The sequence below is a fragment of the Chiloscyllium plagiosum genome, unplaced genomic scaffold (genome assembly GCF_037043375.1).
Source record: "Chiloscyllium plagiosum isolate Xiang-an unplaced genomic scaffold, Cpla_swu_hap1 HiC_scaffold_13, whole genome shotgun sequence".
In the NCBI taxonomy this organism is placed as follows: Eukaryota; Metazoa; Chordata; class Chondrichthyes; order Orectolobiformes; family Hemiscylliidae; genus Chiloscyllium; species Chiloscyllium plagiosum.
In genome coordinates, this window is record NW_028270151.1 from 67462355 (window position 1) to 67485194 (window position 22840).

The 22840-nt window shown below is 42.6% G+C and overlaps 1 protein-coding gene across 3 annotated transcripts in view; it reads left to right on the plus strand.

Moving 5' to 3' along the window:
• The window catches only part of LOC122556323 (calsyntenin-2), a 564920-nt gene that overhangs the window by 418115 nt on the left and 123965 nt on the right, over positions 1-22840 (plus strand). For all 3 annotated transcript variants that reach the window (XM_087993697.1, XM_087993698.1, XM_087993699.1), the window contains 2 exons: positions 3269-3526; positions 5631-5752. In XM_087993697.1, the coding sequence (XP_087849823.1) occupies positions 3269-3526; positions 5631-5752 (380 nt within the window). The remainder of the gene's footprint in view (positions 1-3268; positions 3527-5630; positions 5753-22840) is intronic.

The following is a 22840-nucleotide window of genomic DNA, read 5'->3' on the forward strand; positions in this document are numbered from 1 at the left end:
ATATGATTTTCCCTTAACAAATGGAAACCACTAAACAAAATTATAGCACAGAAAGAAGTCATTCAGCCCATTTTGTCTGTGCTGATTGAATAAACCAACCTTGCACTCCAATCCCACATTCTAGCACTTGATTTGTGACCTTACAGGTTACAGTAGTTCAGGTGCATATCAGGCGAGTTTAGGGTTTTCACTTCAACCTTCAAACCAAGCAATGACCATTAGACACCTACCACCCTTTGAGTCGTAATGTATTTCCTCATGTTCCCTCTGCTACTTCAACCAATCATATTAAATCTGTGTCCCTGGGGTAATCAACTCTCTATTAAGGGAAATCAGGTCTTTCCTGTCTACTCTGTCCAAACCCCTCAATATCTCAGCTATTGCACCCCTCTGCTGGAAGGAATACAACCCTAGTTTATCCATTTTTCCCAATAGGCTGTAATTTTCAATCCCTGGAAACATGCTTGTAAATTGCCTCTGTACTCTGTCTCTATGGAAGTGATTCCCTTGTGGTGACCAGAGCTGTATACACAACTCCAGGTAAGGCCTAACCAGTGTCAAGTAGATTTCCAGAATTACTTAGCTGCTTTTGTTTTCAATACCTCATCCAATGAAAGAAAGCATTCCATAAATTTCTTTACCACCTTAGTTATCTGTCATATCATCTTTAGGGACCCGAGTACATGCAGACCAAAGTTTCCCTATTTCTTTCCCCTTCTCAATATCCTCATGTTTACTGTGTATTCTATTGTGTTGCTTACGCTCCCAACCACATAACCTCGCCCTTCTGTGGACTGAATTCTAATTGCAACTTTCCCATCTGCTCAACCATACTGCTGAAATCATCTTCCAAGGCCAACTTCAGTGTTGTCTGTAAATTTCACACACCTGTCTCTCACATTGAAGTCTTAATCATTGATATACACCACAAACAGCAAGGTACCCAACAATGAGGTTTTTTTTTTGTGGAATTGCACTGGAAACAGCTTTTCATTTGCAAAACATCTGTTGACCATTGCCTCTTGTTTCCTGTCACTGAGTAAGTTTTATATCCAACTTCCCACATTCCACCTCCCTTGCGAGATACCCTTGTATATCCTGCTGACCTGAGAAGAATGAATACTCCAACCATCTGAGTGCTGCAAGGCACTCGTGGCCAATGCCATGGTCTGCACACTATTACAACATCCAGAGGTTTGTCTGGGATCTGACTGCCCACAAGGATCACCAGCCTGTGGATGGCGGAAGCCAGGCGGTGCACTCCTGAGACCTGGCAGCACTCATGGTCAGGATGCATTCCTCCATCATCTGTCCCTGACTGCAAATAACATCTGGCAGAGCTGTTTGGGGTCTACCATGGACCTGGCCACCTACAGAGCACAGAGTGACTGTATCTGTTACAGCCTCCGACAAATACGCACATGGGTTAATGTTGTGCTGACTGGCAGATGCGAGTATCATGCACTGGCTGAGGATGATGAGCCCATAATGTAGTACACCACCCTCTGAGATTTCCTCCTCGTCCCCAGAGTTTGAGAGAGGGAGGTGAGAGGACATAAGGCCCAAGGAGGATTAATGACACCCTTTAGTGATCAAGGCAGGGCATGGAGGAATGAAGGAAAGGGACCAGTCCCAAGGAACCACCACCACCCTATCAAATGGTAAGAAAGGGATGTGTGTATGGACGAGGAGCACCACTTACAGCCACGGGGAGTGATCAGACCCCGGGAGGTCATGCAAGTGTTTTAACTGCGGTGAAGAAGGGCAACATGCCAGAGACTGTCCAAACCCAAAGAGGGGTGGGGTGAATCAGATGCAGGTCTAACCCTTGCCACTAGAGGGACCTCACCCTGCACCAGAGAACAATGTGCAACTGACTGAGGTAACAAGTGCGTTGTACCCCAACCTCCAGGACGCCACTCTCTGTAGCTGTCTGATTTTCTGAAATCCTGAGCCCTATATGAGAGAACACAAACGGGGATTAAAGATTTCACCTCTCCCTCTTCCCTCCATATCTGCTAGGGGTCTCCATTGTGCCTGGGAAGGAGGGTTGGAGGTCATGAACTTGACATCTTCTTGGGTTAAAAATCCAGCCTCACCCTCTCCAACTGCTATACAATCCAAGGCGTTCCACAGTTTGTTCTGTTACCAGCGCTTGAGATGGAATATCAGATCAGACCTGTCATTATTGTGCAGATGTTGTTCTTGCAAGCAGAAGTTGAGTTTTACCGCATCTCAGAGCAGAGTCATTAAAATGGTGGTTCCCGAATGCCTCCTCTTTGTGGGATGTCATGGGGATAAGCAAAGGCAGGCACTGGCTCTTGGCATCATGATCCCATGCATCAGAAGAGATCTGCTGCTGCTGCAACTCTAGATACACACTGTCTGGTATTGGCACCCTCAAAAGAGGAGAGCAGTCAGGAGAATTTGCCTTGAAGGTGTGAAGGAAGTCATTGACATCATTGTACCATTGTATCAGGATGGGACGATGACTATTACTCTCACTGCAGCCTCTATAAGATTTGCTTGGTCAGACATCCTGTCGACCATGAGGAAGAGCACTTCCTACCTTTCCCTTGCAGCCTCACCGAGGATCAGCAACCAGGATTCGCTAAACCAGGGAACAAGACCGGTAGCTTCTGTCTGGTGTGAATGCTGTAGCCCCCACCATGGCCCAATCCGTGATTCCTCTCAATTGCGCCTTCTCAGGTTCGTCAGGATGGTCGCCTTCGGGCACAGAAGTGGAGGTATGGATTCTGGGTGCTGAGGCTTCCTTCGGGCATGGCAGTGTGGGCAGGCCTTTAGAAACAGTACCTGCCCCGTGAGGTGATATTGCCACTTCATGGCCCAGACCCCACTCACTTAGTGAATGGGCTGCACACTTTTAATGGCCATTAATTGGCCAGCTATGATGACAGTGGCCAGCTGCATTTCTCTCACACAGCAACCCCCCTATGTCCAGTGCCACTGATGTGTCTCTCACACCTTTCATCCCAAGTTGTCAGAATACAGTACTAAAAGGTTGATAAATGACAATAATGTTCAGCACTGAAAAATTTGCTGTGTGCACTAATGCGCTGTTACAACGACATAATTATGTGCCATACGTTATTTTCTGTTCATTAATCTGCCAGCTGGGTCCTGCAGCTTTCTGGAATCTCAATCATTTAGGTTAACAATGCTTGAACATCTTGAAGGTAAAGTCATCAACTTCAAATTGCTTCCTGAATTATTAAAACCCTTTCTATTAATTTCATTCAATCTCCAGGTGCCTCTTCAGAGAGTGTGAACTTGCTTCCAGCACCCTATGGTTTATCGAACTGGACCTCTGGTCTCCTGCTGGACAGTGGGCATGACAGTGATTTGATCTTCCGGTTTGATGGCAAGCATGCTGCAAAGATCCCCGATGGAGTGATACCCAAAAATCTCTCAGATCAATTTACCATCACAATGTGGATGAAGCATGGACCCAGCCCAGGGCTGCGAGCAGAAAAGGAAACCATTCTCTGCAATTCTGATAAAACAGGTGTCAGATTCAAACAGTTTGTGTAGTCTGCTGGATGACTTGCCTAATGAATGTTAAACTATATTCATAGAGGTAACCCGACATCAGAATGATCCTGAAATTTGCCTGAAATCTCATTCTGTTGCTGATCTAAACTGGTTGAGTTTTGTGCATTGATTCTCTATTTCAGTAATCCAATCCCATTTCAGAGACGTTCTGTCCTCATATTGATTCAGGGGATGAAGATGTGCTGGGTTTAGCTTCTGCTTTCTATGGATTAAGAACAGAAGGCCATAAATCATAGTAGTTTAATTAAAACCATGAAATGCTGTAAATAAAGAGCAAATCAGTTAGCACCTGAGAGATCACAAATGAGATTAATGCTCCTGGTAGCTTTCGATGTGGATTTTTGAATGAGCTATTATTTGGCACAAATTCCAAACTTTTCCCATAGCGACACATTTCCAACTTTCATATAATGCACTTCTTTGACCCTCCAGGCCACTAGAACACACTTTGCAGTGTTTCCCCTTCATTCCTACTGTTCTTTTTTAGAAGCATGTGCTTAGGAGTTCATGTCACGTGTTTATAGTATCCCTACTCTGTTCCACACCAGGACATGTTGACCATGAAAGATACGTTTGTAACATGGGCAAACAGGTTGGTTGCCAGCCTGTAAATCCTAGGAGAAAGTGCGGACTTCAGATTCTGGAGATCAGAGTCAAAAGTGTGGTGCTGGAAAAGCACAGCAGGTCAGGCAGCATCCGAGGAGCAGGAATCAACATTTTGAGTATAAGCTCTTCATCCTGATGAAAGGCTTATGCTGGAACATCGACTCTTGTATTCCTCAGATGCAGCCTGACCTGCTTTGCTTTCTCAGCGCCACACCTTTGAGCCTGTAAATCCTTCCAATATGCCTGAGGCAGGTAGAAAGAACAGGAAATCTGCTAGTCAGCCATCCTGCAGCAGGAGAAAGTGAGGACTGCAGATGCTATAGATCAGAGCTGAAAAATGTGTTGCTGGAAAAGCGCAGCAGGTCAGGCAGCATCAAAGGAGTAGGAGCTTATGCCCGAAACGTCGATTCTCCTCCTCCTTTGACGTTGCCTGACCTGCTGTGCTTTTCCAGCAACACATCATCCTGCAGCAGGCAATGGTAAACCAATGCAGTGCTTTGCCCGCAAGTGTTGACCAATCAACTGGAAGTTTGTGTCACAAACCTCTTAAATAGGGATGGGAGAAAATGCAGACTGACCATTCTTTTGTACACTGGTTGATTGTGTGCATCGTACATACATCCTTCAGCTACTGTAAAGCTTTAGACTGTGAAAGGAATGATTGTCAGCAGCCATCACAGCCTTTGTAGTTTATCTTCTCATAAAGTGGGCAGAATGACACCATAGTTCAGTTGAAATATTTACAACTCAGTAGTTGACAGTGATTAGATACACCAAACATTAATTTGTATGTAACAGTCGTTGTTATGTTGTTTGTTTAATGCAAATAACCAGTGAAACTGTGAAATTAAATAATGCTGACTGCATTATTGTACGTATAATCTTGGCAGCTCTAAACCCACTAAAACGGTGGTATTGAAAGGCATCTCCACAAAATGTTAATGTTATTCATCTTTTCCAATTTTCTTATCGACCCATTGGCCCATAATTATATTTAATCAGCATGCAACATTTTAATTTCCAAAAGTGAAATGCCATATCTGCCTTATCATCTGTCATAACACAAACAAAGAAGGAGGTGTACACAATTTAAGTCATAGAGATCTGGTTATTTTTATATTTTTCTGTATTTCCTTATTCTGTATTAAACCCATTTTCCTAACTGTAATTCATTCCCATACTGACATTAGCGTCTCCATAATATAAGGTAAATAAAAGTTTGGTTTCAAATCCTATCCAGTTGGTATAATAAAAAATATTTTTTGTTGTTTGTTCGGGTTGGTTCACCACATCACTGTATTTTCTCCATTTGGTCTCATGGCTTTCTTTGATCATCAGACCCAAAAGCATGTTCTGTAACTTTGCCAATCTGTATTGGTTACTTTGAATGAAGGGTTATAACTTTAAACAGTGCAGGATTCCCACTGACTCACTTTTCCTTTTGCCTTCAGAGATGAATCGGCACCACTACGCGCTCTATGTTCACAACTGTCGGCTCGTATTTCTGCTGCGTAGAGATTTTGATCAAATTGACACTTTTCGTCCAGCTGAGTTCCACTGGAAACTGGAGCAGGTAAGCGAGTTATTTGGCCATTAATACTGAAGAGAAAAAAACAAGATGCATATGACAAATATAACAGATTGAATTATTTTGTTTGAAGGAAACTTCGAACTGGTGTAAATTAAACTGATTAATTGGTATTATCTTGCATCTGTGGTATGCAGAATGCATCAATTCACTGCAACTTATAAGAGAGGTGTGAGCCCGCTATTTTCATAGCTGCAAATGAGCATCCAATCCCCAGAGCCCCCACAGAATTTTCCAACTCATGCAGTTGTCAGGAGACAATATTTTCAACTCATATTCTGAAGTGATTTAGTGCAGTGCAGCAGTTGGTGGGATGGTGTATGTACACAGTGAACTAGCAAAACAAAACCTGATATTGTTAGCTTAGTGATGATTTTGGTACATTATTTCTTTCGTTTTTGATCACCATTGCCTACTCGACCACCAAGTAACTTTTTTCTAAGATGGCTTTTTATGTTGTTAATCATTTGAAGGCTCCAAAGTATTTCAGTGACCCTGAAGTGAGTCTTCATTTGTTCCTCCTCCCTCTCCATGTATTTGATTAATGTGGCCTTTCTACTGCCAACACATCTGATGGTGTGAGTCCAAGATGATAAACTCAGTGTGTGGAAAATCATGTTTTCTGAGAGTACTTTGATACTTAGCATCTGTGCTACCATGCTGCCTCTTTGAAACTATGTAATTATTATAGAGCTGTATAGCACCGGAGTAGCCCATTGCTGTCATCATGTTTCAGACAGCTCTTTGTAAGCGCTGTCTTCCTCTTGGCAAGCAAATTTTCCATTTCTAGTAAAAGAAGATTGTGATGTCCTGGTAATCTCACTGGACTATAATCCTAAAGCACTGAGAACATTGTTTCAGATTCCATTTTGACAGTGGATGGAATTTAAATTCAGTGAATTAATCTGGAATTGAAATGGGTCAGAGCAATGGTAGACACAAAGCTATTGCGAATGGTTTTAAACGTCCACGTAGTTCACTGATATCCTTTAGAGACAGACGACCTTTCCTGGTCTGGTCTACAGGTGATTCCTTAACTGGTTCTCAAATGATCTAGTGAGCTATTCAGTTCACAAGCAAATGGGAATGGGGAGCAAATGTCAGCCTCATCCTATGAAAAAATAACGAGTAAATAAATCTAATTTCATTTAGGAGGATGACACAATATTCTGTTATCAATCTCCCCAATGAGATTATTCAATATGTGTCGATAGAGGTGTCTTAAGATTACAGCAAGAAGCAAACAGAAGGCCAAGAATGTAAAATAATATTTTATAGCAGTTTTTATTTGAGCACTCTGATTAAGACCATTTTGTCAACTACTGAAATAACTGTTCATATGATTGAATTTCCATTTCACTATATGCTGTTGCCTCAGGCTGAATTTTGCACAGAGAGAAATTCTCGCAACAGATTTGTTGCTTTAAATTCATGAGCTTTTAGATAAATTATTTTATTATGACTTAGAGTATTTCATTTAATGGCTGCCAGCTTCACACTTACATACATCAGCATTGAAATCGGAGATTGCTGCCTCTATTATCCGAGGTTTCATGAAGCACTGTGGTGTATAAAACATTATGAGGGTGATTTATCATTTTCAGGATACTTTGGGCACATGGTGGGTGAAGCAATCCCATTATCTGCAGGTGGTCCCATCAATTTTGGTGATAAGGACTCATTTAAGTAAATCCGTTGCGCTGCTCCTGTTGAATGAGTGCTGATTCAGGGAAGGGAAAGGTCGGAGTAGAAAATTCAGCATCCCTACACAAAGGTGAGATACCAGGAAGATCTCAAAGAACAGGAAGGTCATCCTGCTGAAGTGGTGGAGTTGACCAGTAGCTGGAAAGGTATTATTTGTGATCTTGGCACATCAAAAGGTTTTCTTTTTAAAAAAAGATGTTAGGCTAATGTTTTCAAAGTGAACTCACCTAGTCATTCAGGTGTAAACATAAATTGCAATAAGGTTTGTAACGTATTTGGGTACCTGGCTGAAATATATGGAGCCTGTTTCTAGCAAGGAGAAAGTGAGGACTGCAGATGCTGGAGATCCGAGTCAAGAGTGTGGTGCTGGAAAAGCACAGCAGGTCAGGCAGCATCCGAGGAGCAGGGTTATGCCTGAAACGTTGATTCTCCCGCTCCTCGGATGCTGTATGTGGTGCTGTGCTTTTCCAGCACCACACTCTCGACCCTTTGTCTAGCAAGGCTGTCAATATTGAGGTCCCCTTGAAATTCTCAAATGTTGGAAGATCAGTGGAAACATAACATACACTTTCTTTTACAACCTTCGTCTTGTTTCTGTTCTGTGTCTTCTCAGGTGGGAAAGGCTGCAATTAGGTAAAAACTGACTCTGCTTCTTACTTCTCACACATTGTTTTGTTCTTGATGATCCAGCAATTTAGCACATTCAGACAACAAATAACCTGATAAAGTGCAAGAAGTTTTGTTTTTTCCTGGGCTGTTGATATCTATAATTTTCCTTATTTATACCACAGCCCAAGTTTCAGAGTATCAGAATTAATATGACAACAACTTAATTAAAAAAAATGAATGGCCTGTCATCCACTGTCTCCCCCTCCCCAACATTCCCATTCTCAGGGCTTGATGGACTCCATTGTGAAACATCAGGGCATGGTAAACCATTTCTGGAATCTTTTGAGCCTGACAGAGCCTGTCCACATCCCTGGGCCTGGCCAATCACAGTGTGGAACTCAACCTCCTTCAACAGTCCCGGAACTCCTGGGCCCGGCGGCATCTCTGCAGAGCAACTTGAGTCTGTTGGACACCTGCCTCCGCATCCCTGCCATTTCCAGATCTCTTGCTGAACCCCAAAGCTTCCAGAATCCACACCCCTGCACCTCAGATCGTTTGGACCCCACACCCCTGCACCCCAGGTCTCTTGGACCCCACACCCCTGCACCCCATGTCTTTTAGACCCCACACCCCTGCACCCCATGTCTTTTGGATCCTACACCCCTGGACCCCATGTCTTTTAGACCCCACACCCCTGAACCCTTGTCTTTTGGACCCCACACCCCTGGACCCCATGTCTTTTGGACCCCACACCCCTGGACCCCATGTCTTTTGGATCCTACACCCCTGGACCCCATGTCTTTTGGATCCTACACCCCTGGACCCCATGTCTTTTAGATCCCACACCCCTGCACCCCATGTCTTTTGGACCCCACACCCCTGCACCCCATGTCTTTTGGACCCCACACCCCTGCACCCCATGTCTTTTGGACCCCACACCCCTGCACCCCATGTCTTTTGGACCCCAAACCCCTGCACCCCAGGTCTTTTGGATCCCACATCCCTGCACCCCATGTCTTTTGGACCCCACACCCCTGGACCCCATGTCTTTTAGACCCCAGACCCCTGCACCCCATGTCTTTTGGACCCCACACCCCTGCACCCCAGGTCTGTTGGACCCCACACCCCTGCACCCCAGGTCTGTTGGACCCCACACCCCTCTACCCCATGTCTTTTGGATCCCACACCCCTGCACCCCATGTCTTTTAGACCCCACACCCCTGCACCCCATGTCTTTTAGACCCCACACCCCTGCACCCCATGACTTTTGGACCCCACACCCCTGCACCCAATGTCTTTTGGATCCCACACCCCTGCACCCCATGTCTTTTGGATCCCACACCCCTGCACCCCATGTCTTTTAGACCCCACACCCCTGCACCCCATGTCTTTTAGACCCCACACCCCTGTACCCCATGTCTTTTGGATCCCACACCCCTGCACCCCATGTCTTTTAGACCCCACACCCCTGCACCCCATGTCTTTTAGACCCCACACCCCTGTACCCCATGTCTTTTGGATCCCACACCCCTGCACCCCATGTCTTTTAGACCCCACACCCTTGCACCCCATGTCTTTTAGACCCCACACCCCTGCACCCCATGTCTTTTGGATCCCACACCCCTGCACCCCATGTCTTTTAGACCCCACACCCCTGCACCCCATGTCTTTTGGACCCCACACCCCTGCACCCCATGTCTTTTAGACCCCACACCCCTGCACCCCATGTCTTTTGGACCCCACACCCCTGCACCCCATGTCTTTTAGACCCCACACCCCTGCACTCCATGTCTTTTGGACCCCAAACCCCTGCACCCCAGGTCTTTTGGATCCCACATCCCTGCACCCCATGTCTTTTGGACCCCACACCCCTGGACCCCATGTCTTTTAGACCCCAGACCCCTGCACCCCATGTCTTTTGGACCCCACACCCCTGCACCCCAGGTCTGTTGGACCCCACACCCCTGCACCCCAGGTCTGTTGGACCCCAGACCCCTGCACCCCATGTCTTTTGGACCCCACGCCCCTGCACCCCAGGTCTGTTGGACCCCACACCCCTGAACCCCAGGTCTGTTGGACCCCACACCCCTGGACCCCATGTCTTTTGGATCCCACACCCCTGCACCCCATGTCTTTTGGACCCCACACCCCTGCACCCCATGTCTTTTAGACCCCACACCCCTGCACCCCATGTCTTTTAGACCCCACACCCCTGCACCTCATGTCTTTTAGACCCCACACCCCTGTACCCCATGTCTTTTGGATCCCACACCCCTGCACCCCATGTCTTTTAGACCCCACACCCCTGCACCCCATGTCTTTTGGACCCCACACCCCTGCACCCCATGTCTTTTAGACCCCACACCCCTGCACCCCATGTCTTTTGGACCCCACACCCCTGCACCCCATGTCTTTTAGACCCCACACCCCTGCACTCCATGTCTTTTGGACCCAAACCCCTGCACCCCAGGTCTTTTGGATCCCACATCCCTGCACCCCATGTCTTTTGGACCCCACACCCCTGGACCCCATGTCTTTTAGACCCCAGACCCCTGCACCCCATGTCTTTTGGACCCCACACCCCTGCACCCCAGGTCTGTTGGACCCCACACCCCTGCACCCCAGGTCTGTTGGACCCCAGACCCCTGCACCCCATGTCTTTTGGACCCCACGCCCCTGCACCCCAGGTCTGTTGGACCCCACACCCCTGAACCCCAGGTCTGTTGGACCCCACACCCCTGGACCCCATGTCTTTTGGATCCCACACCCCTGCACCCCATGTCTTTTGGACCCCACACCCCTGCACCCCATGTCTTTTAGACCCCACACCCCTGCACCCCATGTCTTTTAGACCCCACACCCCTGCACCTCATGTCTTTTGGACCCCACACCCCTGCACCCCATGTCTTTTAGACCCCACACCCCTGCACCCCATGTCTTTTAGACCCCACACCCCTGCACCTCATGTCTTTTGGACCCCACACCCCTGCACCCCATGTCTTTTAGACCCCACACCCCTGCACCCCATGTCTTTTGGATCACACACCCCTGCACCCCATGTCTTTTGGACCCCATACCCTTGAGAGAGCCAGCATCTCTCACAGTGGAGGTGCCCTTTGAAGAAAAATTTTAAAGACTACAGTTGACAGGCCACTGAAGTGCAAGGGCACTGAATGGCCACAGCGGTATGGGTCAGACTGCATTCCCACAGCAGGATTTCAACGTGATATCCTACCCTTCTGTCTGCAGCTGGGAGGGAGATATGTAAAAGGGTATCACTTCATTGCTTAGTATTAGCACAGACACTGAAGTTCTTGTGATTTTTATGTTTGTAAATAGCAGGAGCTTTGATAAATGTCTATTGAATCTTCCAATACTGTGACTAGTTCTTATGTTACTGCAATTAACACGAAAATGAACTCATTGGGTATCAATGCTTCACTGTATATAAAGGTCCATCTCTGCATCTGTGGCAGGTTGTGAGAGCATTTCCACTGGATCCCCTGCCCCATGCTACCAGAGTGACACCACCTCATTTAACTGGCAGCACCATCACCTCACACTGCTTCACTGTCAACAAAATACATCTAGCACTGTCAAGTGGCTCTTAACATCTTGTTTAACAATGCAACTGAGAAGATATCTCAGCAGTATGACTGTGTCCAGAGCCATTTGAGCACTGTTCCCATTCTATCTTGCTGCCCAATTCCCTATCAGCAAGAGTTTCTTGAAAATAGAATAATGAGAATGGTACTAATCATTTCCAGGTAATACTGATCAGCAGGTTTCTCAATCACAAGCCCCATTTCTCCTGTTCAGAAGAACCTTCCCATTCAACACTACTCTGTGTGGAGATTGGCCAGATTGACCTGGTAGAATGCGATCAAGTCTTATCATTCAAGAGTTCTACATTGATATCAGCCAGTATTGCCCCTCTCCCTGTTATAATGAGATGGAGTGCTGTTCACTGGGTGAGAGAGTTAGAAAACTCACCCCTACCAGACAATACTGCCTAAATGACAGTTATGAAAGTCTTAGCTAGATTGTGTGGTTTACCAGCAAACATGTCTGCATATTAAAAGTAAGAGAAACCACTGAAAACTAGTTTCATTTTGTAATTCGCTGTTAATATTAACTTTTTTTTTCAATTCAACCCATTCACAGATGCCTCCCGGTTCAAAGGCAGGGACACTGCCAGTTTGCCATAGAGAAGTGTTACCTATTACTTGGACTACATGCAAATTATCTTTACAATGGCTTGTAAAGTTGGATTGCATTTCAGTGTGCCATTTCCCTTTTCTTAAGTATAAGCCAGCATTATAGTGTCCGCTGGTTTTGCAGTAGGCTTTATCCAAACCACACTTTTCTTACGAGCAATTCAGGTTCATTATTCAGTTCCCTAAAAATTCAATCTGACAAAATTTCAATATTAATAACTCAACAGGGTAAGTAATCAGTACAAAGTGTGAAGCCTGGTAAAGGATTCACATCTAAAGCTGTTGATTGTATTCCTTCTAAAAATGCTTGCATTTTTAATCTTCTGATTAGAATACGTCTTCCGAATTTTCTTTAGAGTACTCGATTTTTTAAAAAGAATTTTCAATAAACCCTCCCTTTAGATATTGTTTTATTCTGTACAGTTTTGTTGGATGAAGAAGTGAGTCATTATTAGTTATTCGAATCACTGATAATTGCTGGATTAACTCACAAGTAAAGTAAAAGGGGGAGTCCCGAGGGTGGTGATGTGTGACTTCACAGGACAGTAAATGAATCAAACTCAGGCTGGGCCCCCCCACCGGAATTAGATCCAAGTACAAAACTGCCTTGAATCCAGGATGTAATTAGTCAGGTGCAGCTCAGAGGATTCAAACAGAGAGATTAAAATCACAGAGCTGATGAAGTCAGCCAGCTCTACCCAGCTAAACAGATGACTGCCATGTCTGAACCATATAAGCTACTGCTGAATATCTGACCTAAAAAAGAACCAGCACTGCAATAGCAATAAAAAGTGTGCATAATTAACATTCCAAAGGGATTGCTATAAACACAGAATAAAACAAATGAGTTTGAATCTACCAAAACATGTTCGTAACATTAATGTAAGAAATCCTGGATTGTAGCTAAAACTAAAATTATTAAAATGCAATGAGGATAATTGCTGACAATTAGATTATATGATAAAGTTCAAGCAGTGAAGAAGTACCTTTGTTGATCTCTCCAATGTTCTCTCTCTCTCCTCCCCCTCTCTAAGCAAGCTTTGTCATTTAATGATTACATCAATAGGACATCAGAGAAAACTCACTCAAGGGAAATATGCATAAACAATACTTTGAGTAATTAATTGATGGCTTCAATTTACTGCAGTTTTATGAGTTCTACCTCTGGAATTGAGAACAGTCACTCAGGTGCAATGTATTTAATTTGATTTACCATTTCGATTAAACCAATTAAATTTATAGAAAAAACTTTGTATAGACATCTTATGTGCGGAGTATCAATGTCTACATTTAAAATCAACAAAATGATGAAATGTACTAAAGAAGCTGCCTGTTGACATAGGGGTCATGCAACTATCTAGTGGGCAGTCAATTGGGGTAGCAATGCAATTTTACCAAATCAGAGAGTCTATATTAAATTCTACATAATCCAGTAATTATATAAATGAAGGAAAAAGTAATAATGTGAAAATTGGGTAGAATGTTTATAAGGGGAGTTTGTGTTTATAACAAATCAGCAACATTCAATTTGCATGTTATGAGCTTTACTACTTGGAAGAGTCAGGACAAATTTAAAGTTTATATTAAAATACTGATTCTATTGTATAGAATATCTTTAAAATGTGGTTCATAATATAATTCAAGAATATAGGTGAAAGTTTTAGTAATTTCACCACTGGAGGTTATTTGTCAATAATTTTTCAGGTGGATGTAATTTATTGTATGAATATTCCACAGAAAGATCACTTATTTCCAGGAATCATAAATAATTTTTGATGGTTAACTTTCCATATGAGATGCTTTGCCTTTGTTTGATAGTCTTACTGGATTATTAGTAAGGTATCAAAATGTTAATGTAGGCAACAACAACTGTAATGAACTGGAACATAACAAAGCCACCCCAAAGCATTTCATAGTGTTAAGCAAAATTTTACATGAGTCAAATGAAGAGGTATTTAAGGCCAGTGGCCCGAAGCTTGGCCAAAGACGTAAGGTTTAAACAATGGTTTAAAGGAGGAGAATGCTGGAGAGATGGAGGTGGCTTCTGGGGACACATCCAAAACTTAGGATCCCAGTAATTGAAGCCATCTGTGCTGGAGTTGGGAAAATTGAAGATGCTCAAGAGGTCAGACTTAGACAAATGCAGAGATCTTGAAGGGTTGTGAGGATGGAAGGAATTACAGAGATTGAGGAGAGTGAAACCCTGGTGAAATTTCTAAAATCAGGCATTGTTAGACTTGGGCCCAGTATGGCTCAGCAAAATTGGTGGTCATTATTGAATAAATTTGTGCCAGTTAGGGTATGCAAGATTGGTTTTGATGAGCTCAAATTTATAAAAGGTGAAAAGTGGAAGGCAGACAGTGTTTTACCATGTCATCAGATATATTCCTAGTTTCCCTCTTCTCAGGCCTTCCAACATTCCAGACATACCGCTAACCCCCTGTCTCCCACTGCCTCTACTACTCACCCTTTACTCATTCCTGATCATCTAACTTGCAGCTTACTGTTCAACATCCCCCCCATCTCCAACAGTCCCTAACCCTTCAATTTCTCCGAGCTTCCAAACCCCCACTACTAATATCTATAAAGTAACTGCATGAGAGAACTTAATGACAGTGAAATTTAATCTGATGATCTATATGATGAATTATTAAAACACATGGCCATGGTGATAATAGATGTATTGGTGGTGATCTTTCAAACTTCTGCAGACACTGGAATGTTCCCTGGAGACTGGGTTTTCCTGACGCCTTGTTTGGCAAATTTGGTAAGATCGCAACCAGCCTATTAATGAGGTACGGTGGGCCATCATTGAGGGGCCTACCAAGGAATAGTTACTGGCCATTGGCAATTCTCCACTATCTGACAAGATTCTCACTATGCTGCTTGTGAAAAATGTAGAAGATGGGGCAGGATGATTTTGACACATGGGGATGCGCCTCACCAAACATATCTCTCAATTCTACCGTACATCTTACCGTAGACCACACCACACAGACCCCTATGAGATTCAACCTGTTGTCTTCCATGGTTCAATTTCTGAATGCTAATCATGGTCTTCTCTGAAGTCAACGGTTATTTAAGAAGATATCAGAAGCTGCAAAAACTTGAATAATATGTTATGGACCAGGCCAGACACCTCAAAATATTTTAAGCTAACCCAGGCACTAACTTTTCCTTATTTTAAAGGTAGCTATGAAGAGGGTATTCCTGGTATGATGCAACTGGTCCAACCACTCTGAATTAAGCAAAGCACAATTTATTTAGTTGAAACATGAATAAAAGGAAGCAGAATTTAGAATAATTTGACTACTTAACTGTTCTAACACAGTAACATCCTATAAACACACCCCTTTCCAAAAGGTAAATTTGAACACAGATTCGTACAGGCAGGAGGGAAATCTCCAGAGAGATTTCAGAGAAGGTCAGTTAGGAATCATTTACTGAAGCTTGCAATACTCCTAGACACAAACATCTTGCGTCTGCTACAGCTAAAAAAAACCTAGAAAGCCTGGACTGGGAGAACTGGCCATATCACTTTCATTGTACAACTGTTCTGAAAAAATACTAAAGACCTCCTCTGATTGTTGACTTACACTGTTTCTCATAGCCATTTTGGCACCACTGCCATTACAACCACTCATCAAAAAAAAGTACCAGACAAAATAACCTTTTTAAAGTGATAGCATCATCACAAATGGCACTTCCTCCATTTTCAGTAGCTTAGGGGTTAGGGGTTAGGTTAGGGGTAAATGTAGGGGTATGGGTGGGTTGCGCTTCGGCGGGGCGGTGTGGACTTGTTGGGCCGAAGGGCCTGTTTCCACACTGTAACTAATCTAATCTAATCTAATCTAATCTAATCTAATCTTAAGGAGCGTGGAAATTATTTTTTGAAAAATAAAGTCCCTCTCTTGGTTAATTACCAAAAAGACATAATTGAGTGCAACATTTCCAATGTCTGTTGTCTACATTTTTTGGACAGTGTCCAAGTTCTCAAATGCTTTTCTAGAGATTTCACTGAACTCCTTGTGGTATCAGAAATGACAGAACAAGAGTTCTGATTATTACTCTGAACGTTTCAAAGAATTAATCTCTTTGGTTAAAGTCTTTGAATTGTCAGTTAAATGTGTGATCACATATTAACATATACTAATACACTGCTCATTTGAAAGGAATGGTATCTGAGGATACTTTTTTTCTATTAACAGCACAAAAGTCAATAGACCAGTTTGAATATTATTAAGCACAGGAGCTGTAGAAAAGTCCATTTATCATTAAATGAGAAAGAATGCCTAAGGGATGTGCTTTCCCAAGCAAAAAAAAAGTCTTAGCTTTGACTTCATTAGTCATTTTTCCTCTCATAGTGATCTATCATTACAAGTCTGTTTATACACCTGGTACCCAGCTGATAACAGGGTTCCTGGGGAAGTACTTATGCATCCCAGAATGGTTCCATTGAGCTAATCGAAAATTGGTGATCTGGCTTATTTCGAGGTGCTGCTGTTGAGATTGCGAAACTTATTCCTAGCTGGGGTTCTGTTGTTTGTGTGTGTGTGTGTGTGTGTGTGTGTGTGTGTGTGTGTGTGTGTGTGTGTGTGTGTGTGTGTGTGTGTGTGTGTGTGTGTGTGTGTGTGTGTGTGTGTGTGTGTGTGTGTGTGTGTGGTGTCCGTCTTGTGTGTCTCTGTCGCATTTACACGTACTATATTTTAAATTGGCAATTGAACATCTCATGCACAGTTACATAGCTATTTTGATTAAATATTTAGAACATACACAAATGAATGCCTTTCCTTTGTGAACAGTCATTCATAAACAGTATATTAAGGACTTAGTAGACAGGAAAATCATACAAAAGTCACATATTTTAGAAGAGAAGCAACTCATTGGAATCTATTCCTATTTGCTCTCAGGGTATTGAAATCATTTGTTCTTGCCAGACTGAATTGGTCTTACAGAAGCATACAAATACAGTGTCTTTCAGAGATTTAATTATTTCGTCACAAAGAATAGATAAGAATTCAAATTGGATCTTGCAAGAGTCTCCAAGTGTCTGTGGTAATAGGGAGTTGAACCAGAATGGCTCCCTAATACAACTTCATCCCCAGGAGGTTCCAAAAGCAAGTGGATGGGCAATTTCTAAAACAACAGGCTCTATTGAAGGTGACTTTCCAAATTTGCCTGAATTAACAAGTGTTGGGAAGGCAACATCCCATTAGCTATCCAGTCGTCATTGGACCTAGCAATTCCATTCTTCAGGAAGGATTGCAGTTAAGGAAGGCTGTTCCTTCAATCTTAGTCAGCCTATTAGAGGGGCTTACCTGATATTCCCTATTGCTTTTGAATGTTTCACTTTTTGAGTTTTAACATCTGTGACATTTCGATCCCTGAAGCCTTAGCACTATCCTCTTCTCCCAATGATGCTGTAGAACAGCACCACTATTTTTGGGCCAGCAGCATTTATATTCCACTCACTACCTTTAATTAGGAAGCAAATCCAGAGGTGGCTCGTTATGAGACTGCCTCCAGTAAGTGTCAAGCCAGTCCCGCTGTTGGGAAGGGTAGCTTCTGGACCCCAATTTGGTCCAGATCAGTGTCCCAATGCCCCCGTTCTTTCTATTAAGATCTAAAGGAACTAGGAGTTATTTGTCTTCACACATTGTGGCTTTCCAAAGATTAGTTCCTTCAGGCAAAACTCATCCATTCTTCCTCCTGTTGATTTTAAAGTTTAGTGAGAATCATAATGCATATCTCTTATTTAATAGTCTGTTAAGACAATAGTGTCTTAAGTTGGTTTTACTGATTCCAGCAGTTACCAGCTACCTTTGCTCAACTAATTAAAGTCTGTTAAATGGTCCTGTATACTCCTCGTCATCAATTTGCAGTTTAACGTAGTTTTGTCTTTATTAAAATTTTCTCTTGCATTAAAGTTCTTGTTGTTAACGGTGTTTGGAACAGAATGTTCCCTCAAAAGAACCATTTAGAATATAGATTAATGTTGGATACAAATGCTACATTCAGTTGTGAGCTGTCTTTCAGTGAGCTGTCTTGCAAGTGACTGAAGGAAAAACATTTGACACATAATCACGGGTGTCACACAATATAGGAAGTACTTGTGGACTAGAATATCCTTCATCTTGCTCTCATTGGTCAGCATGCTGGTTTGCAGGTATTTTTAGATGTAAATTGAAACATTTTCACCCTGGTTAAGTTTGATACAAGAGAAAGATTTAGTATTATCAAATAAGGATCTTGCTACCTAACCAAACCTTATTGATCCCAGCATGTCGATTAATAGTGTCATTATGTTTCTACTTCTGAGAAGGATTCCTGTTGTCAAGTACTTACACAAGATAGTTTAGTGTTCTGAAATTGAAACTAATACTGCAAAAATGGTTCATTAATTCCCCTTTCAGTTTGTGCTGTAGATTTACCAAGTAAGTAACAAGTGCTTTAGCTGGAGCTATACTAATATCTTGTTTTGTCATGTAGATTAAAGTTAATTATTTCAAAACAAATCCATATGCCTTGGGTCTTCAGGTCTGACTTAAGTATTCTGTCTAGGATTTCCAACCCTCCCGGATTCCCTGAGAGACTACTGGATTTGTCATCAATCTTTCAGCAGTTTTCCGAAAGCAATTTGAGAGATTTTAAACACCGGAGGTTCACTGACTGGAAAGTCTCAGTTTGGTAAATGTGACCAAGATTTGAGGTTGCACATTTGAGTGAGTGTGCTTACCAAGAGAAACCTGCCCCAGCTGGGCTAGTCCTGAGCCGCAGTTCTGTTGCAGACCCCACTGCCACACTGAACACTTCTAGCCCAAGTTAGAAATCCTGATTCTGACAGCTATAATGACATAAGGGGGTGTTGCGGGGAGGTAAAACATTTCTGTGGTCACCTATTTGAAGTTCAGCCTCTGCAGATATTCCTCCTACTCTTTGGAGTCCCTGGGTGAGTAAGATCACCCCTTCACCTCATGCTCCTCGCTTTATGGACATCTTTTCTGTTCTCTGTGATGCTGCAGTCTAGGGGGAACTGCAGTTAGATCTGTCTTGAGTGGGAAGAAGTGCCTTTCAACTCCACCCCTTCCAGAGCTCCAATACTGTTACCTTCATGGCGAAGGAATATCTCATCATCCCCTCCAACATCACTGCACTTTCACTACTTCACAACAGCAAACAGAAAGCACAAGGCCCCTCTCCTGAAAATGGAATAGTGTAATGACCAGGCCAAAGATCAAGGTTCCCCAGGATCCCCAGGTTTTTATGGTTCCAGATACGATACACTGAATAAGCAAGCTCTGGGGTAAGAAGGGATGCACGCGCGCACACACACAAACACACACACACACACCGCCCGCCCGCTCACATTTGTGAGTGTATTTCTCTCAGGCCAAATGGATTTTTTTTAAAAGGAACCAATTTAATCAGCTTTTTGAGCTAATAAAGAGCGACTTTATTAGTTACTAAACGCAAAAACAAATAACAGCACAAAACCCACATAAATTACAAATGGAAAGGAAGCCCAAAAACATTTTCAAGGATGTATGGTTCATTTGTGAGCAATACATTGTGGAACATTGACAGTTGAACAGTTGATGTTAGATGTTCTTGGCATTTATGATTTAGTTGAAATGTTTGGTCCTGTTTTCTTTGGACTGTGGCTGGCTAGCAGCATACAGAGCATGAGAGTCCTTCAGTTGTCCTGTTTCCTTCTGATTGGCTTGCAGGCTAACTGGCTTCTAACGCTCTGAGAAATTGAAACCTTTACCTGCAATATTGGGGTGAACAGTGGGTGGTTCTTCAGCTCTGACTTTCAAGCAATTTAGTGCTTGAATCCAAACTAGCAGACCATTGGTCTCAAACACATACACAGACCAGGAGATTACACTTCATTCCTCAGAGATTACACTTAATTTTGCAGTGCATTTCTCCTGTATAAGTGCTTTCCTTGTAATTTTCCTTGGCACTTTGTCAGATGTGACATTCCAGAGTCTGTCTCCCTCTCCCTCTCCTCCCTCTCCCTCTTCTTCTCCCTCACCCTCTCTCCCTCAAAGTATTTCTCCAAACAACCACTGAATTTACACACTCACTAATTTGTTTCACTATAGCAGTCTTTTTTGAAAAAAAAATGTGCTGGAATTAAACATTTGATATGTCTGTAAGTCATAACAGTGATGATACATTTACATAGGGCTGCTGAATAATCTTTTGGGCAGTAGAATGCTGTGTTTTAGAGAAGCCTTATCCCTAAGAATAAATAATGAAGTAAGAAAGCTATTTAAAAATCAATAACAAATGAACCTTGGAATTAATGCTGATCAATATCAGAGGTGGCAATCATAAAGAGGGATCTCAGTTCTGCCTCGGACTTTCAGTTTCTAATCTCTTAATGAGTTGGTAAAAATCAATGAAAATGTATTTTTGATTTTGTTTTTACAAGAAAACTAGTCAATCTCCTAACACAGACCTCAAACCCATGACCCAGGGATTGCAGGTGAAATGAACTAGTCAGCTTGTGCAGGAATCCCTCGCACCCAGACGCGATTATAATAATATCACTGACTTATTGGCTCATGCACCCAGGTTGAAACTGTAGCTGAGACTTTCAAGCAGTGTCAGGACTTACAGTGAATATGATTTATTGATGCTAAAATTTACAAACAATTGCTCTTATGCATCCCAAGTATCAAATAGATAAATTGAAACCCAAGTAGTGGATTGAATATTAGCATTGTTAATGCACTTAAGGCACCATGAGCCTTTAGTCAACCACAATAGTAAGTCCTGAAATTGAATTTAGTAAGTCTGACAGTTTACCAATAAAAATCCAGCTGGTTCATCAATAGCCATGGATAAGTAAGTGTTTCATCCATCCAGGGTCTGGGCTAAAAACTTACACACAAGGAACAAGAGTAGGCCCCTCGACCCTGTGAGCTTTCATCACCATTCAACACACACACACACACACACATACACACACACACACACACACACACTCTCTCTCTCTCTCTCTCTCTCTCTCTCTCTCTCCCTTAAAAGCATTTGAAGATTCTGCATCTACTTTCTTTTGAGGAAGGGATTTCCAAAGACACTCAAACATGCATGAGAAAGAAAATGTTTCCTCATCTCTGTCTTAAATCAGTGACCTTTTATTTTTATACTGTGACCTCTAGTTCTAGATTCTGCAATGAGAGGAATCACCTTTTTGACATATAATCTTGTATGTTCCAATTAAGTCACTTATGATTCTTCTCAACTGCAAAGGATACTGAGTGGCTATTGCCCAAAACGTTGATTTTCCTGCTCCTTGGATGCTGCTTGACCTGCAGTGCTTTTCCAGCACCACTCTAATCTTGACTCTGATCTCCAACATCTGCGGTACCCACTTTCGCCTAGTGCAGAGGATGCTGGCCTGGCCTATCTAGTCTTTCCTCTTAAAGGTAGACAGGTATTAGTTGAATAAACATTCTCTGAATTGCTTTCAATGGAGTGGTATACTTCCATGAATACAGTGACCACAGCAGTCCAGATGTGGTCTCCCAATGTCCTGTATAATTGAAGCATAGCCTTCCTATTCTTGTATTCCATTCCCCTCACAACATTTCCACTTGCCTTTGTGACATCAGCAAATTTAGCTACCATATCATTGGCCCCTTAATCCAAATCATTTGAATTAAAGAACCACAAAATCATCATCCAAGTCCTCCAAAGCATTTATATAAATTGTAAAAGGTTGAGTTCCAACACTGACCTCTATGGCACATAGCTCGCAGCATCTTTCCAGCCTGAAAAAGACCAATTTATTCCTATCCTCTGCTTCCTATTCACCAGCCAATCTTCTGTCCATGCCAAAATGTTACCCACTACACCATGAACTTTTATTTTCCAAATAACCTTTGATATGGCACCTTATCAAATGCCTTCTGGAAATATAAATACAATGCATATGGTTACCATTAATCTACAACAAAAGTGACTTCTTTGAAGAATTCCAATAAATTAAACTTGTCCCTTTGAAAAAAGTATGTTGGCTCTGCCTGATTACCTTGAACAAGTGCCCTGTTGAAATGTCTTTAATAATAGCTTTGAACATTTCCCTATGATAGACTTCAAGTTAACTGTAGTTTTTTTTTGCTTTCTGCTTCCCTCCCTTTTTGAATGAAGGAGTTACATTAGCTAAAGAAAGCCAATCCAAAGAAATCTTCATCAAATCTAATGGGGTTTGGAAAAATAAAACCACTGCATCAACTATTTTTCCATCAGGACCTGGGGGCTTGTCAACTTGCAGTTTCAGCAATTTGCTTGATACTTCTTTCCTGGTGATTGTAATTTTAGAGTTCCTCCCTTGCAATTCCTGATTTAAAGCCATTACCAAGATTGTGCTTGTATTGCCTTTAGTGAAGACCGATACAAAATATTTGTTTAATTTTTTTCTGCCATCTCTATATTGCCCATTACCAATTCCCCATACTCATTTTCTGCTGACCGACACACAAGTATGGCTACACTTTATTACTGTGAAGTTGACATGTAATGCCCACTA